This window comes from Benincasa hispida, chromosome 10 (genome assembly GCF_009727055.1).
Source record: "Benincasa hispida cultivar B227 chromosome 10, ASM972705v1, whole genome shotgun sequence".
In the NCBI taxonomy this organism is placed as follows: domain Eukaryota; kingdom Viridiplantae; phylum Streptophyta; class Magnoliopsida; order Cucurbitales; family Cucurbitaceae; genus Benincasa; species Benincasa hispida.
Window position 1 is genome coordinate 45,909,098 of NC_052358.1, and position 17,463 is coordinate 45,926,560.

The following is a 17,463-nucleotide window of genomic DNA, read 5'->3' on the forward strand; positions in this document are numbered from 1 at the left end:
TGAAAACCCACTTTTTTTGTCCTTAAAATTTGGACAGAAAGTCAACTTCGTCTTTCAATTCTGAAGTTTTTAGGAATACTCAAAATTTGATATTTACATTTAGTTACTATTTAACTAGAATTGATGGAATAGAGAGAGAGAGAAAGAGAGAGATTGGTTTTATGCTTATGAATAGGAATGAAAACAAAGAACATCCTATCCTATTTAATCAAAACTATAGGCCACAAATAAGCAAAATTAGGAGGCTTCAAAACTTGAGAAAAAACGAAAGAAAAGGATGGACGTTTGTTAAGCAGAAGGGTTGCTGCGGAAGGATCGAAGAACCTTGACAGCCGACGCTCTGAGGACGTATTGATTGTACGCCGCCGCCGCCCCAACAAATGGCCCAACCCAAAATATCCACTGCCACAACACACACAAACACCCCATTATATTAGATAATATCCCTACGTTAAATTATTTATTTTTCAATGTTCTCATCTTTAAAAACCAAAACAAGCTGTTAAAATTAGGGATTGTTCATAAGTTAGGTTGGGTAGAGTTGAAACATTTTAAGATCCAATTCAATCATTCGGTCGGTAAGTTTCTTCATTATAAACCCCGCTTGTTAAATAACAAACTTAATTTAATTGAACCATAAAATATTTGGATTTGATTGGTTTCAGTTGTTCTAAGTCATTCATTAAATTTTTTTTATTTTATATATTGAATTAAGTTTACCAACTCAATTTCAATTTATATTATAAATTCTAAAAAATTTAAAATTAAAATACCAATTTGATCTCTGTACTTTGTCATGTACTTTCAATTGTTTAATTTTAATCTTCATATTTTCATTAAATTTTAGATTTAATTTCCACTAGTTTATTGTTGATTTTTAATTTTTTTTTTTTTGTCATCTATATTACTATAAATTTTGAAAAATATTCAACTATATTGTGGTTTATTCTTTGGATGAAATTATCATGGTGACTATTTAACTAATTTCGATAAAAATTAAATTTGAGGGATTGAATTTAAAATTTATTGAAAGCGTAGAGACAAATTGAACAATTAAAAGTACAAAAACTAAAATTGAATAAATTTTGAAATATAGAGATTGAAATAGTATTTTAACATAATTATTATGATTTTTTTCTTTTCAAAATGTTTAAAAAATTATTTTTAAGAGTCATTAAAAAATGATCATGATATAAAATGAATTAAATATATGTAGAATTGTAATAAAAAAAACATACTTTTTTAAATTAATAATAAGTTCGGGTAGGTTTGAATTATTTAAGTGAATCCATGAACCAACTAAATCCTTAAAATTTTGGATAATTGTTTTAATGGGTAAAACCGTTGAAAATATTTTCAAGTATAGTTCAATGACTTCTATATTGTAGTCTAGACGATAATATTTTGCTATATTTATAAATAAGTTGTTGACTCATTTTTCTTTATTTGAAAACAATTATAAAATTTTTATTGTTCTAAACTCAACCAAATTGTTCTGATCTTATTAGGTTCATGAGTTCATTGGGTTCATCGAATTTTTTTTTACCATCCCTAATTAAACCGGTCCTATGATGAAAGTTAAAATTTTATTTTCAGAAGAAAAAAACTCAGGTGTAACCGAACTACATCTATCTCTTGTGCAATCTGATCAACATCCAATGACATGGTACTAGTGGTACAATATTTTTTTAAATATTTTTTTTATAATTTTTGTTGTGTGAGTAAAAGAAATGAGGAGTATGGGAAGAGCAGGAAATTTTTTAATAGCTTAAAACACTTAAAAAAAATAGAAAAAGCTTTTTTAAGCAAGCCGAAAGTTTTCTTACATGTTGACTCCAAACTCTTCTATTGTTGAACATGACGGCAGCGCCCAAGCTCCGAGCAGGGTTGATGCTGGTGCCAGTGATCGGATTCGTAGCTAGATGCACAACGAAGACTGCAAGTCCGATGGGCATGGAGCCAAAACCTGAACTCAAAATCATACATTTATGAAGCATGGCCAAAATTTCAAATTTTAGAGAATAAATGTGAAGGAAACAGAGGGTTACAGGAACATGGGAGTCGCGGGCGTTTCTTTTTGGGTCAGTGGCGGAGAATACAGTGTAAACCAGTAGAAAAGTGCCGATGATCTCGACAAGGTTGGCTCCGCCGCCGTTGTTCTTATAGTCATGCCTCATGAGAGCTTTGACCAATGCAACACCGGCAACCGCTCCCAGACATTGCGCTGCCATGTAGGCCACCGCGCAAATCAGCGACACCCTTCGGGCCAATGGCATCCCGAACTTGATGGCGGGGTTGATATGGCCCCCTCAAAATCAAAATCATGAAGTAAAATCTAAATTTAATTTTAACGGAAACTTTAGTATTTAGAACTAAATTGAAATTATTTTTAAGCACTAAATGTAAGAGACCAAATAAAAATTAAACCCAAAACTTATCGTCCATTTGATAATTAATTTATTTTTTATTTTTAGTTTTCAGAAATGGTAACAACCAAACATCACCCATCCTTTATACATTCAACTCACATTACACATAAAAAAATATTTAAAATATTCTAAAAAGGGAGTAGAAAGAATTTACCATATGACAAATTATGATTAAACAATTTATTGGGATGCATATAGATAGGTACTATCCAATATACTCATATTTTTCTTTAAATTTTAAGCCTACAAACATTTCTCATCTCTTTAAATGTCTGGTTTTCTTGTCTATTTTTTACCCAATTTTAAAAAATCAAACTAAAGTTTGAACATTAAGAGGAAAAAAAAATTAAAAACTTGTTTTTGTTTTTTAAATTTGGCTAAGAATTCAACTCTTATACTCCAGAAAGGCAACCTATTATAAAAAAAGTGAGGAAATGGACTTAAATTTTAAAAACCAAAAACAAAAAAGCAACATATTTACCAATCGGAACCTTAGAGACCAAAAAAATTATTTTTTTCCCATTAAGAATAGAGGAAAATACATTTTTTTGTCTTTAAATTTTAGATTTAATTGTCATTTCACCACTAAATTTTAAATATTACACATTTAGTCTTTTCAAAGCTTGGAAGCTTGAAAATATTATCATTTTATGGTTGAAATTTGAGTAGTGGCGTAGGGGAGGAGATTGTACCTGAAATACCGGCGGTGCAGTAAACAAGGACGAAGATGACAGCGCCGAAGGCCCCATGCTATGCCCAAAACCCCAACGTCAGAGCAGGGCCCTGTTGTTTGTGCATTGTTGTTTCCGATGACAGTGGCTACTGTGATATAAAGGAAAAGTAGTGTTGCCATCAACTCTGCAATTACAGCTCTGTAAAACGACCATTTCTTCAACTCTGAAAATCCCATCAATGGAGCTGCTGGTGGATCCACATAGTCCTTCCTCTGCTCCTCGTTATTGTTCTCCCCCTCTCCGGTCAGTCCTTCCTTTGAACCAGACATTATTAACTTGATTCTTTTACTTAACTTCTTCTCACAGCTACCTATCTCAATAATGCTTTGGTATTTAAATTAAAGAGCTTTCAGGTTACACAGAGAAGATAGAGAATTTGAAAGCCTTTTAGGGTCTCTGTGTCACTCATCTACAAAGGTACTATGTATCTTTGGTGTCTTTTTCTAACTCTCTCTTTCTCTCGACATTGTCCACTTACATTTTCGTTCTCTTGTGGGTTTGTACTTTAGAGAGAATGCATACTTGTTGGCGCGCAGATTCCTTGGTGCCGGAAGAGAACTCGTGCCAAATCGAGTATATTTTGATGTCTAAGTTAGTTTAAGAATATTTGATTTCATTGTGCACACGAAATGTTGCTTAACCTTTGAGGTATTGAAATAAGATTATTTATAGAATTCATGGTCTTAAATTCACTTGAGATATGTGCAATGTTCGCAGCGTTAGCATAAATGTGGTTATCGAAATTGTAGGATCTTTGATCCGCTCATTTTTCTTGAAGTGAAACCAAACCGACTGGATTAGACCAACTTATTTCTCTTTTGAGACTCGCAGAATTTACTTGGATCTAAGCCCCCGCCCATGGTCCTAGACCTTGCCTAGGAGAATCAGACCTATCGATGATAAACAAAAAAAAAGGTAATACATGACTATCATTTAAATCATAAATATTGTAATATAATGCCTCTGGGTACCTGCTAACAATCATTTGATATAAACTGGGGAAGCATCATTTATTGTTTCTCTTTCATGACATCATTTTTACACGGTCCTTCCATTTTGGGATTCCGATTTCTCTCATCGGTTGATAAGTGCTATAAATGAGGAGTTAATTGTACCGGTTTCTGTTTACATAAATTCTCTTTTTTTAAAGAGTAATAAAACATTAATATCACAAAGGTGAGTTAAATCCCATTTTGAGTTTAAGATTTAGGTCAATCTATTAAATTTCTCATACATCAAGATTTTTTAGGCAAGATTCAAAGTTCATGGACGGGTCCAGACCTAAGGAAAATCAAGAAGTGGCATGGGAGAACATGCATCTCAAAAAAGAGTTAGAATCTCATATTCTAGACCAATAAGCCAAGTCAAGAAATATATACCATTTGAAAAATAACCACCATAAACTATCCTAAAGTCATCATAGTTACACGTAACCATAGGCGACTATTAGAAAAAAGGCATTCTAATAGTCCCATTTGACGATCCCAAAGGGAAAGTAGGTAATCTCCAAAGGTGAGTCTTGACCTTACTCTTTTCGTGTTTAATTAGCTAAACTATATACTTCTGTACCGCATCAAAATTGGTAGGCTCAACACCACATCTATGCGAAGATCTCTCACGCAGATTAGGTTGGAAAGTGAAACCAAACCAAAAAAAGCAAACTAGAAGTCGTGCCTATAAAAACCCACGACAACGATAAACACGTGCAAGATTTGAGTGCCACCGCTATACATTAGCTAGAGTACCAAATATTTAAATTCTGATACACCAAATTACTGAAAGTAAGTGCATGTTTTTTTTTAATTCTCTTAAATAACTTGTTTCATGCACATAGACATAGGTTGTGCTCAATCGACAAGAAGTTAAAATAAAAAGTATGGGCATATTTTATTTGGAAATTGAAAAGTTATTCTCGGGATAAAGAAAGAAATCAAGAGGCAAAATAAATTTTGGACGCTTCAACCCAGTTTTGGTAACAATTCCATTTTTTATTTTTAAATTGTGATAACAATTTTAATTAATCTAAATGAGATTTCAACGACAAACTTCTTGATCACTAATATATTTGATATTTGTATATCAATTGAATTATACTCCTTTTGATAAATTATGATAATAATTTCATTTTAATTTTTAATTTTCACAGTTTAAGTTTTGTTTATCTCCATTTTTTTACTATATATTAAAGTACTTTTTAATTAAAATTCAAAAAAGAAAAAACACATCTCTTTCAAAACTAGATTTTAATTTTTAAAACTTGATCCAGTTTTTGAAAATATAATAAAAGAGGATAAAAAGAAAAATCTCACAAGTGAAAAATAAAGAAACAAAGAAACTTAGTCTCCCTTTCATCATTATTTTATTTTTTGTTTTTTTCTGAAAATTAAACCTATAAACACTATTTTCACTTTCAAATTTCTTCCTTTGTTATCATTTCTTCACCAATAGTTAAAAAATCAAGCCAAATTTTAAGAACCGAAAAAATAGATTTCAAAAAATTGTTTTTGTTTTTAGAATTTGACTAAAAAATTAACTATTGTACTTAACAAATATGTAAATTAGTGTAAGAAATGTGAATGAAAAAAAAAAAACAAAATTAATTTTAAAAAAAAAAAACCAAAAAATCAAATAATTACCCTCAGACCCTTAATAATTAAATAATTTAGAACAGAGAATGAAATTAGTGATGTTTAGGATTGGAAGGTTAGGGGAATTGAGCCACGTTTTAGGGAAGAGTGTGTGCTGGAAAATGATGATCCTTCCATTTGGACAAATGTCAGATCATACTTCTTTCTCAGCTGCCACACATCATCCACACGTACTAAAATTCCTCCGCCATTTTGGAAGAATAGCAAAATATCCAAACCTTGTTCTACTTCTATAAACCCAGATTAAAATATTGAGGTAGATATAAATTGATATTTTAATTTACAGATAAGATGAATATCAAAATATCTAAACTTTATTCTAAAAGAAGGAAGAAAGTTCCAATGATTTGAATAGTAACACCAATAAAAAGTTAGATTTTGGCCAAATATTTAAAGAGATGAATCAGAAAGGAATAAGAAGAATAGGAGTGAGTTCCTACTCTAAAAATGGGCAGGAAGTAAGGAGATCCCATTAATGTTATCACTTTAATTTTAAATTGTCTCAATTAAAAATATTTTTAAAATCAGGTGTGCTAATTTTATTTAAAATTTTTATTTTTTGTATTTTCTACATTGACAATGGAAAAAAGAGAATGAGTGATACAAAAGATTGAGAGAATCCTCTTGTAGTTGGGATCAAAGAGTTAATTCTATGTGATTTGTAACAATTATTCATAAAGTGTATTTTTTTTTTGTGGGTTGTAGTTTTTCTTTCGAAGTTCCACGCAAATTCTTGTGTTTTCTAGTTTTGTCCTTGTTATTCCTTATTATTTTTAATTTCTCAATTCTTTTTTTTTTTTGCTTATACCTGGGATGATAGTGAGAAGTTTTTTCCAAACACAACCTGCCATTCAAAAGAGGTTTTAGATTCAGTTCCATGAAATTTAAACAATAGGATTGCATGCAACTTAATCAGAATAAGCAATGAACTTTTCTCACAAATATAGACAAATTTTCATTATAAACAATTGAACACCCATCAAATGTTCAATCTCCAAAGTCAAAAAACTTGTTGGCTAATAAAGGTTTGCCTTCAAATTTCTACATGGGGGGAGTAATAAAAAATTCTCAGTTCTAGGAGTTGCACACATAGAATACAACAAATACAATATTAGTCAGGCAAATGTCTGCAATAAACATATATAAAATACATGCTAACACTAAAAATCAAGTGATGTTCTTACCCGGTAAGAGTTCTGTTACCATCTTACTCAACTTTTGCTCAATATTTGCTGTGTAATTTCGAATATGGTGGACAGACCCGAGCCCTATGATCTTACTGATGAGTGAATTATTTATCCCCCAGCAAGTTAGCAGTTGTTCAACTTTGAGCTTTGACACGACTAACTATCCAGTGCACCTGTAAAAGTTCAAGCCCAACAAGATTGAACTGAGTCTCCATTATTGTGAGAAATAATAGACTTACCAGTTCCCACCAAAAAAAAACAGCTCAATTGTTAGTGCTTACGATGTTATTTTTAGGAGATTTCCAGTAGAATCCTTGGAGGCCAGTAACTAGTATGTTAGAGATTACTAAAACATAAATACTCAAAGCATGCTTCCCCATCCATTCCAGAACACATGTCAAGCGTCGATAGCCGTGGATATCCACCTATAGAAATTAAGAGATATTCAGACCTTAGTTGTCCATTTCTTTTGGTTGAAAAAAAATCATAGGATGGAATTTAACTTTGAGGAAAAATGGTGGAAAGCTGTTCTTTATTCGATGCCGCTGATATTATTATTATTAGGCTAAATCATAGAAAACACTTGTTTTAAATACATTCTTGAACTTACGTAAGTTTCGTTAATAGTCTTAAACTTTCAGAAAAGAGCATTTTTTTTAAAACGGAAACAACAAATTTCATTGATGAAATAAAAGAGATTAATGCTCGAATTACAATGAGACATAATAAGTAAAGGAAGATAGGATGAAGCGAGATCAATATTATAACTTTTTAAGGTTAAAAGATACTCTTACCGTTAGTACAATGAAAATCGTTAATATCTCATTTTAAAAATAATACTGAACATTCAAAAGTTGCATTAATACCCTTAATCTTTAAAACAAAAGATAAAAAGTGACGATTCATCGTTTTGCTAAGTTTTGAGGGGGGATTTTGATTTAGAGATTCGATGGGAGTTTACGTTTAACTTGAAGTTCTTGATCTATTTGGTTTCGAAGAAAATTGTTGTAAGAATCGGAAAAATGAGAGAAAAAAATATGAGTGTGTTCTTTCTTCCATTGCGATAGTTTAATCTTCAATCCAAAATCTCAAAGTTGATGAACTCACCAAGATATATAGAGCACAAAAGATTATTCCTGCTGACGCTGAAGTAATTAACATATAGCTGACCGTGTAGAGGGATTTATTTACAGGGACACCTGAAGGACAATTCCAAGACAAGAATCAATTTCAAAATCAATATTGTAAAAGATTGTGTTACATAACCAGTGATCAGGCCAACAATTTTAGCCTAGTTAATAGGATGATAGATACGTGTTCATTAAACAATGTACCTATAAAGACGAGGAATATTCCGAGAGCCACAATCTTAAGTGAGAGTAAGAACCAGCTTTTGGTGCGACTTTTGTGATCCTGGAAAATATTTAGTGAGCAAATTTTGACAGAAACAAGGTCATCAAAGAAAAGCAGCAAAGAATGGACAAACTGCTTTTCCTCAGATTTATATCAGAAACAAAATATCCACTATACAAAATTTTCCTTTGAGAGAAGTAAATTGGATGAAATGTGAACTTTCTAATCAGAGTAATGAGTAATATGCTAAGTTATTGCTCAATCTCACCTGTGCTTTGGCAAGAAAGTGACCATACTGAAGTCCTATTATGCATGCCACTGTAGCTGTTAAAGAGCTGAAAACATTTGCAACAGTAAAATCACTCTTCTGAACTAATATGTAATTAACGAATGGAAGGAATGAACATAAAATAAAAGGTGTTGCTAAATCCCCATCCTTCATTTTCTTTATTTATAGAAAGGTGACCAGAGAAGAGGGAAGTAAACACAATGGAAATATTTCAAAACTGAGGAAATGACGACAAACAGAAAGAAGATTGATCAAGGATCAACCAAAAGAGAAAATGGATCTGGAAAATAGTGATTGTGGTTTATTGGTCTTTATCTGCACTATAGATCAAGGATATGCAAAAAGAAATACATGCGTTTCACTAACTAGCACATTATGATTTTAGAAATTAAATCTTAGTTCAACATTATGCAGACAGAATGCTAAGGACAAGTAGAAGTATTTAAATGTCTGGTTGCAAGTTCTGTCTCTTTATTTGAGAAAAGAAGAAATATATTAATAGATTAAAAAAAAATACAAACAAGAGACCAGAAGATGAGAAATCAGGTAATAACAGTAATTCATAAAGAAAAAAATATCATCTTGAATTCAACAAAGCATAAGAAATGCAAATGCCACAATCTAAAGATTTCACAAGTTACAATTTGTAAGGGGTTAAACTTTATCGCATACATCCCAATGTCATATTTGTCCTAAAATTTATGGTATTCTCTCAAACAAGCGGGCTAAAGTAAAACGGAAGATGCACATTTAACAAAGCATTTTTCTCCTCACCAACCTTTCCACAAAACATCTCATCCAAAGAAAGAGTGCACATCCCTTGAAAAAGTCCCGCATGAATCAAAATGAATGCATAAATCTTTATAAATACAGTTTACTGAAAGAAGCATAGATCTTCACCTTAAAAGACCTTCAGGCTCAAAAGGAGCATGACACCATGAAGGTGAAGTCTCAGGAAATTGACCGCTGGAAGAAATATTGCACTCCTTCAAACCACATTCTTCATTAGGGCTGATCAAAATGCACAACAATGGTGAACATTACAAGATCAAAAAACCGAATCACTGATACCTTTAGATTTCTGTAGACAGGTTTAGTATACAAATGATGAATACCAAGGACATAACGATCAATCATGCCAGCAGAATTACAAGCAGGCCCCAGATCACCTTGAAGAGAACAATTCACCTATAACGAGAATGGTCATTTTTTCAGCGTAAGTTATGGCCTAAAGCTCTTTCTTTCTTTTATCGAATAAAGGACATTGTAGTTCGGCACCCTATAGATTTGAGGCTAAAGCAACTGGTACATTGTTGGAAGTCGAAACTTGCACGGGCATCATTCCAAATGTAAGTACATCGGCATTTTAATTTTAAACTCACCTTTTTCACACTAAATCATGAAGATCGGTTTGTCTCATTTTCTAAATAGAAAATAATGGATATTAAAAATAAAGCTACAAGAAAAAAGAACAAGAACGCGATACTAAGCATTTCCTTACCATGTAAACATAGCTTCCATTTGGTGGAAGTGAAGAGCTCGTGGCTGATATTTGAAAGTCCCAATCCGGAACATATAAACCATACGACAGTCCCATATACAATGACAACAGAAAAAATATAATACACCTGCAGATTTAAATATAAAAAATGTAATAAATAGAGAAGTTCATACATTCTTATAAATGCTTATTGTTAATGGTAATTTCAATGACCGATAACATAGTTTGATAAACCATTAACATCAAATTTAGGAAACTCTCACTTTTACTCAATATCTGCATCCGTTGAACACTCTTGGCAAAATTTTGCAACTAAAATCATGTATACAAATATATAAAGAGGAGGTCATATCTAGTAAAAGATTAAAAATCAAATCAAATCAAATCAAATAAGAGCATTTCTTGACAGCATTTTAAACCTCAAAAAAGAATGAAATTGATATTTATATAATAACCTCTTGATATTATGCTTATGCATATGAAATATGAATAATGGTGCCAAAATCATGTCCTTACCAATGCCAACTGAAACTCTTAGTTTGTTGAGCTTCTTCACGTTTAGAACGAGTTAGCCAAATCTCACATAGTGCAGCAACCAAGTATCCAATAGATATTCTCTGCAATAAATCAAAATAGATATAAAACATGATTTTATACGTAAAAGGAGGAAGAAAAGTTATTTAGTCCAAATCCCTGCCTATAAATTTAAATATTAGGTCATTTTTAAAATCTAGCTTGGAAGCCATTTGCACTATCCTGCAAGTATTCAGAGGAAGAGCAAATCATATAGTTCAAAATCCAAATCCTCTTCCATTCATCCGGTTATGTAACTAAAACCCTATCATTATGTACTCTGGTTAGAATAAACTTAGACCATTATTATAAAAGATGCTCAGACATCAAATGATATGAAAATCCAAGTGGCTTGGGACTAGGAACCCTTGAGATATGTATACCTCTAATTTCCAAGCACTAAAACCCCTAAATCTATACGATTTCAACCCTAAAGATTTGGTTAAACACGGATGTTTAAAGATCAAAGTTCTTGAAACAAGAAACAAGTTCCTTGGCTCAAGGTTTGAACACTTCACAAGATAAAATGATCAGTCCTATTCTTGGTATGCAACTCAAAACATGAATTGCAAAATCAAAGAAGTGTTCTCGGCTAAATTTGAAAGAAAAAACGTATAGGCTAAAACTCAAGTCATTGTTACTATGGTGACAAGGGTTTGATATCCTTCCAACTAACCCTAAATGCCACATCATCAACTAGGGAAAAAAGGACAAAAAATACCCCTACTGTGCTTTGAGAAACAATAAAATTGAAAAGCAATAAAATGACTAAGAGTACTCAAATAAAAAGTGAATCATAAGTTGAAGGCCATGGGCATTTCATATCAATTGTAGCAATTGGCCAAAGAAACAGAGTGACGAATTGAAACACCTGCAAAATGCCAAGCCACCTAATCCTTTCCATATCAACGCCATATGTCAAAGATGTTATTCCATGAAAGTAACCACCTGGAATAATTTGGAAATATAATGATTCATCGTATGCAATCAATGTAGAAAATCTGAACCACAGTACATCACTAAGTACAACTTGACACTCAAATAAAAAGTAAATCATAACTTAGAGGGTGTTTGGGCTACCAACTTGAAGTTGGTGGAGTGAGCTATCTATGTTTGGAGCACCAATTATAATAGTTGATGTTTCCAACTATTATAATTTACAATTAGCTACAGTATTACTATTTCAAATCCCTCTTTACTACAATGTTTACTATTTGTTACGGTATTTACTATTTCCTACTCATCCTCTCTTTCTCTTTTTGCTAAAGTGTCTACTATTTTCTACTCAGACTAAAATAGTCTGCACGCCAAACACAAATTATTATAACCTATAGACTATTATAACCCACAGATTATAATAACCAACCCAACGCCCCAAACACTCCCTTAGTTCATATGCGATTACATTTCCATAATGTAATGAATATCAAAATATTCGGTGCAAGAGTTACCAGCAATAACTTTACCTTGAAGAAGAACTCCAAGGAGAAAGAGATACAGGCCCCTGCATGTTGCATTCCTCGCAGCGGTCACTTTACTTTTTACGTCCTATATTAAGCAATTCTTTATGTTAAAAAAATCCCGGTAAATTTAACAAAAACAGGAGAAACCATGATTCGGCTGCAGAAATTTTGTTTCCAGACGTAGAAAAGGGCAGTAGCTAGTTGAATGACGAAATCAACAAGAGGCCAAAAGTTCTTGGTTGAATTCGTTCACTTACTTTATAAACAAGTGCAACCGAAACTCCCGCAATAAATAGAAACCAAGGCATCACAAAATCAGCCAGATGAAGTCCATTCCATGGCGAATGAGCGATAATTGGTAAAAACGAGCCACCGTAGTCCACGAAGATCATCATCTGGATATACGCGGCACGGAATTCAATCAAATAATCAATCATCAAGAATTTAGCAGGTAGTAACAAATTTTACTTTGCTCGCTAAACTGAACAGCTGAAGAAATGATATTGTCAAAATGTCATTCAAGTAAAACTCAAAAGCCGAACTAACAGAAGGTACAAGAAAATAAGGATTTCTCTACGCGAGCTCCAAACTAATCAATTGCATTCGTTTCGACATAAGAGTAAGATTCAGCTTCGACTAGATCCATTTTTATCTCTAGCGTTCTTTCTGTTAACCAAAACACAACCCTAGGCAAAGAAAGAGATGCATTCAGCGGGTTTAGTGAGTCAAAAGATCCAGAGAGAAAAGGAGAGAACTAACAAAGACGCTGAGGCCGCGAAAGACGTCGAGTGAGACAACTCGCGGAGCCTTGCCACTGGACTCCGGCAACTCCTGTTGATTCTCGAGCAGCGGTCGAGAATCGGCCATTGATTCCGGCGAAAACGGCTGAAGGAAGGGAAAATGATCAAATTGACCAAAGTAACTGTAAAGCCATGGTTTGGTAAAGAATATGCTCCGCTATAAACGCAGTTGCCCGAAGTCATTATTTATGCAGTGCTGTTTTTTCATTGGCTGGAAACAGAATCGGACAGAAACCAAGTGCGTAAATCAAAATATTAATTTATTTTACAGATTTTTTATAATAAAAGATTCAATTTCTTATTTTTTATAATTATTTTTTAAATTAGAAATTGCACTTTCATGCATTCTTCTTTATATTGTGGTATTAAAAATAAGTATTACAGCTCATCCAAAACATGGAGTTTTATCCGGTCGAAATCAATTCATGTGCCTTTGCAAAAACAAGAAATCAAATGTTATCTTTCAATACTATTTTAAAAATGTGTTTGTGAAATATTTTAGTTTTGATTGGGTGGATACAAAATCGTCAAAGGTATGAGACTTTATATCTTGGAGGAAGAGGTAAAGAATTCATCAATATAGGTCTTGAATGCACATCTTAACGACAGATGGTTCGATGAGACGATCTTTTTAATTTAAACTTGTGGCTTTCCCAATGATTTATATAGTCAACCATGAGCTCACTTTTTCATTGTTTTATGTTGTGAGCCTTATCATACTTACTACTCTTCTTCTATTGTAGAAGTAATTTAGAAAGTCTATTTCGAGTTGTTCCCAACTGTTAATTGACTCATACTCCATGTCAGTATACCATTTAAAAATGTTTTCTTCCAATGTTTGAATGAACTTTTTGATAGATAAGTCTTCTTGTGTATCGATATTATCACATGTTTCGATGAAATGGCAACACACTACTTTGAAAATTGTCGTTCCCATTAAACTGTTGAAACTTGGGTGCTTGCTATCTAATTGACATTCTTACATTGTCAATACTTTGTGTATATGGTTTAGAATTCAAGAGAAAACTTTGAGAAGGATCACCATATTGACCTTTTGATGGAGTTTGTGGTCATGTCCTTTAGTTATTGGACAGCAACGAAACAATTGAAATTGAAAATAGCAGTTGGCTTTTTTTTATTATTATTTGCAAGATATAGTCTTTCATTTGTCATATTATTATTGACAACAAGCGTCTAGCTTGATTCGATAACATCACAATTTTCCATGTGATTATTTAAAGATGTGATGTCATAATCTCTATCTTCAATTGTCGTCATCAACATATTAACCTTCTTTTTCAGTCTAACCATCATTTCTTCACATGTACCTATATCTACCGACGACCGAAATGTGTGTGGATGAAAAATAATTCATAATATTCAAGTTATAGTTCAAGCATACATTGTTAGCAAGTAGTAATATAGAAGTATTCTGATGTAACTAGAAGACTTACTTCTTTAATTAGCTATAGTTAGTTTGTTAGTTTTGACTTTAACTATAGTTAGTTTGTTAGTTTTGAACAAACTTGTAATATTTCTCTATAAATAAAGCCTCTTCCCTCATTTTGAGGAGAGATTCATTGATTCAAAATATTAGATTTTTGGTTTCACACCAAAATTGGTATCAGAGCACTCCAAGATTTGGGAACCGATGGCGGGAAGGAGAGCCTATCAACTCCTTTGGCGGGAAGGAGAGCACATCAACCAATCGAAGGAGATGTACACGGGAAAGAACAAGAGGTGGAAGATACTCCCACCCTCTCTCCAAGAATCTCAACCCGACGCTTGTTGTTCGTTGAGAACTCATTAGAGGGAATTCATGGCACCTTAACAAACCTTCAAGAAAGCATGAAAACCCTTGCTAAAAAAGTTGAAATGCTTGCAACCGCACCTCAAAATCGAGAGAATATTCAACCAGTTGATCAATAATGGGGAGGAAGAGGAAGAAGAGGCGGCAACGGACAAGACATGGCCAAAACCAACAAGAAATATTTCAAGAAAGGCATCCAAGAATTCAAAGACAGCACCATGAAAATCTAAGAAGATAACTAATTGGCCAAGAAAGATATCAAGAAAACCAAGATTAGGATTCATCTAATGAATATGATCAAGAAGAAGAATTCTTTGTGCCAAGAAGAGGAAGGGGCGAGAGACGTAAGGACAATGATTTCAAGATGAAAATTTACTTGCCAAGTTACAATGGGAAGCGAGACATTGAAGCATTTCTTGATTGGATCAAGAACACAAAATATTTCTTCACATATATGAACACTCCCAAGCACAAGAAAGTGCATCTCGTGGCATTAAAGTTAAAAGTTGGTGCCTCGGCTTGGTGGGATCAACTTGAGATCAATCGAAGAAGAATTGGCAGAAGACCAATTTATTCGTGGGAGAATATGAAAAGGTTAATGAAGGAACGCTTCCTACCTTCTAATTACGAACAAACTTGTATCGTCAATATCAAAATTATAAACAAGGAGGACGATCAGTGGCTGATTACATTGAAGAATTCTATCGACTAGGAGCAAGAACAAACTTTATGGAGAGTGAGCAACATTTGATTGCAAGATTTATTGGAGGTTTACGCATGGATATCAAAGAAAAGGTAAAACTACAACCTTTCCACTCTTTTACTAAAGCTATCTCTTTTGCTGAAACTGTGGAGGAGATGAACGAAATCTGAGTCAATAATTCATCAAGAAGGTCCGCTTGGGAAGCCTCCACAAGCAAAAGGGTTAGTGTTGCAAGTAAAGCACCAAATCCTCCAAATCCACCAGCCTTGACCAAAGACAAAGATAAAGAAAATTAAGAAGGAAGTGAAGAGAAGAAGACCGAGACCACATTCAAGAAGAGAGCTCGAAATCCCTACAATAGGTCTTCTTTGGGCAAATTCTTTTGATGTGGCCAAGCTGCTCATTTATCTAATGCATGCCCCTAACGAAAAACAGTAGCTTACATAGAAGAGGAAGAAGAAATGATGGCTGAAAACAGTGAAAGATGAGGAAGTCGAGTTCATTGAATCAGATGATGGTGATAGACTCTTTTGTGTTCTCCAAAGAATGTTAATAACTCCTAAAGAGGATTTGAACCCCCAAAGACATTGTCTTTTCAAAACAAGGTGTACAATCAACAACAAGGTATGCAATGTCATCATAGATAGTGGAAGTAACGAGAATTTTGTCTCCAAAAAGCTAGTGGCGGCTCTAAATATCAAAGTGAAGACTCATCCAAACCCATACAAGATAGCATGGGTAAAGAAGGGTGGCGAGGCACAAGTAAGTGAAATTTGCATCATTCCCCTTTCAATTGGTAATAACTACAAGGACCAAATAGTATGCGATGTATTGGAAACGGACGTATGTCACATATTGTTAGGGAGACCATGGCAATATGATACTCAAACCTTACACAAAGGGAGAGAGAATACATAAGAGTTTAATTGGATGGGCAAGAAAGTGGTCTTACTTCCACTAAACAAGAAGAATGATAAAGACGTAAAGGTGAAAAAGGAAGACAACAACCACTTGTTTATAACAAAGTAGAAAAACTTTGATGAAAGAAAAAGAAGAAGATATATTAGGACTTGTTGTTGTTGATAAGTTCGAGGAAATACAAGAGAATGGGAACCCTTCGGTGATACAAGAATTGTTTGATGAATTCCCCCTCCTTAAAGGAAAACCCGAGGGACCGCCCCCATTGAGAAATATTCAATACCACATTGACCTAATCCCGGAAACTACACTACCAAACTTGCCTCACTATAGAATGAGTCCTAAGAAATACGAAATCTTTCATCAACACATCGAGGAGTTACTTAACAAAGGGCACATTCAACCAAGTTTAAGCCCGTGTGCAGTCCCGACCCTACTAACTCCAAAGAAAGATGGAAGCTGGAGAATGTGTGTAGACAGTAGAGCCATTAATCGAATCACCGTGAAATACCGTTTTCCAATCCCTCGTATAAGTGATCTACTTGACCAACTTGAAGGAGCATTGATATTTTCTAAGGTGGATTTGAAGAGTGGATACCACCAAATAAGAATACGACTGGGTGATGAATAGAAGACGACTTTTAAGACCAATGAAGGATTGTTCGAATGGCTAGCCATGTCCTTTGGGCTATCAAATGCTCCAAGCACTTTCACGAGACTCATGAATCAAGTACTTCATCATTTCCTTAACAAATTTATCGTAGTGTATTTTGACGATATTTTGGTGTATAGCAGGAACATTGAGGAGTATTTACAGCACCTTCAAAGCCTTTTTCAAGCATTAACAACTGACGAGTTCTATATCAATCATAAGAAATGTCTTTTTCTAGTAAAGGAAATTACATTTCTTGGCTTCTTAATTGGTCACAGTCAAATTAAAGTTGATCTAAAGAAGATTGAAGCTATTACCCAATGGCCAACTCCATGTTCGATAAAAGACATTTAAGCCTTCCTTGGTTTGGCTTCATTTTAAAGAAAATTTATCAAGGATTTCA

General features: G+C 33.4%; 2 protein-coding genes across 3 annotated transcripts; both read right to left on the reverse strand.

The window, feature by feature from the left end:
• Window positions 1-19: 19 nt before the first annotated feature.
• LOC120087928 (probable aquaporin PIP2-8) lies at window positions 20-5,385 on the reverse strand. The gene is given in 5 exon segments (XM_039044941.1): window positions 20-402; window positions 1,827-1,966; window positions 2,039-2,308; window positions 3,122-3,173; window positions 3,175-5,385. Coding segments are annotated over 5 exon segments (834 nt in total). The 5' UTR covers window positions 3,433-5,385; the 3' UTR covers window positions 20-288.
• A 370-nt stretch (window positions 5,386-5,755) lies between these two features.
• Window positions 5,756-13,146, reverse strand: LOC120087926 (heparan-alpha-glucosaminide N-acetyltransferase-like). Of its 2 annotated transcripts, XR_005484726.1 has the most exons (14): window positions 12,937-13,146; window positions 12,435-12,572; window positions 12,181-12,262; window positions 11,586-11,662; window positions 10,658-10,758; window positions 10,142-10,268; window positions 9,712-9,828; window positions 9,541-9,626; window positions 8,620-8,686; window positions 8,333-8,411; window positions 8,106-8,197; window positions 7,280-7,423; window positions 6,996-7,171; window positions 5,756-6,655 (listed from the first exon to the last, which is right to left on the reverse strand). XR_005484726.1 is itself a non-coding variant. In XM_039044938.1 (13 exons), exons 1-13 carry the CDS (start codon window positions 13,042-13,044, stop codon window positions 7,133-7,135), a joined length of 1,257 nt encoding a protein of 418 aa, XP_038900866.1. In that variant the 5' UTR covers window positions 13,045-13,146; the 3' UTR covers window positions 6,742-7,132. The 2 variants fall into 2 exon arrangements, 1 of the variants encoding a protein (XP_038900866.1); XM_039044938.1 differs by lacking the exon at window positions 5,756-6,655 and having other exon boundaries at window positions 6,742-7,171.
• Window positions 13,147-17,463: the final 4,317 nt, after the last annotated feature.

Coding starts and splice junctions, on each gene's coding strand:
- LOC120087926 (XM_039044938.1), bottom strand. CDS start 13,044: ATGGCCGATTCTCGACCGCTGCTCGAGAATCAACAGGAGTTGCCGGAG. Junction 11,663..12,180: donor CCTTGGAGTTCTTCTTCAAG/GTAAAGTTATTG, acceptor AAATTATTCCAG/GTGGTTACTTTCATGGAATA. Junction 8,412..8,619: donor ACTTTCTTGCCAAAGCACAG/GTGAGATTGAGC, acceptor AATATTTTCCAG/GATCACAAAAGTCGCACCAA.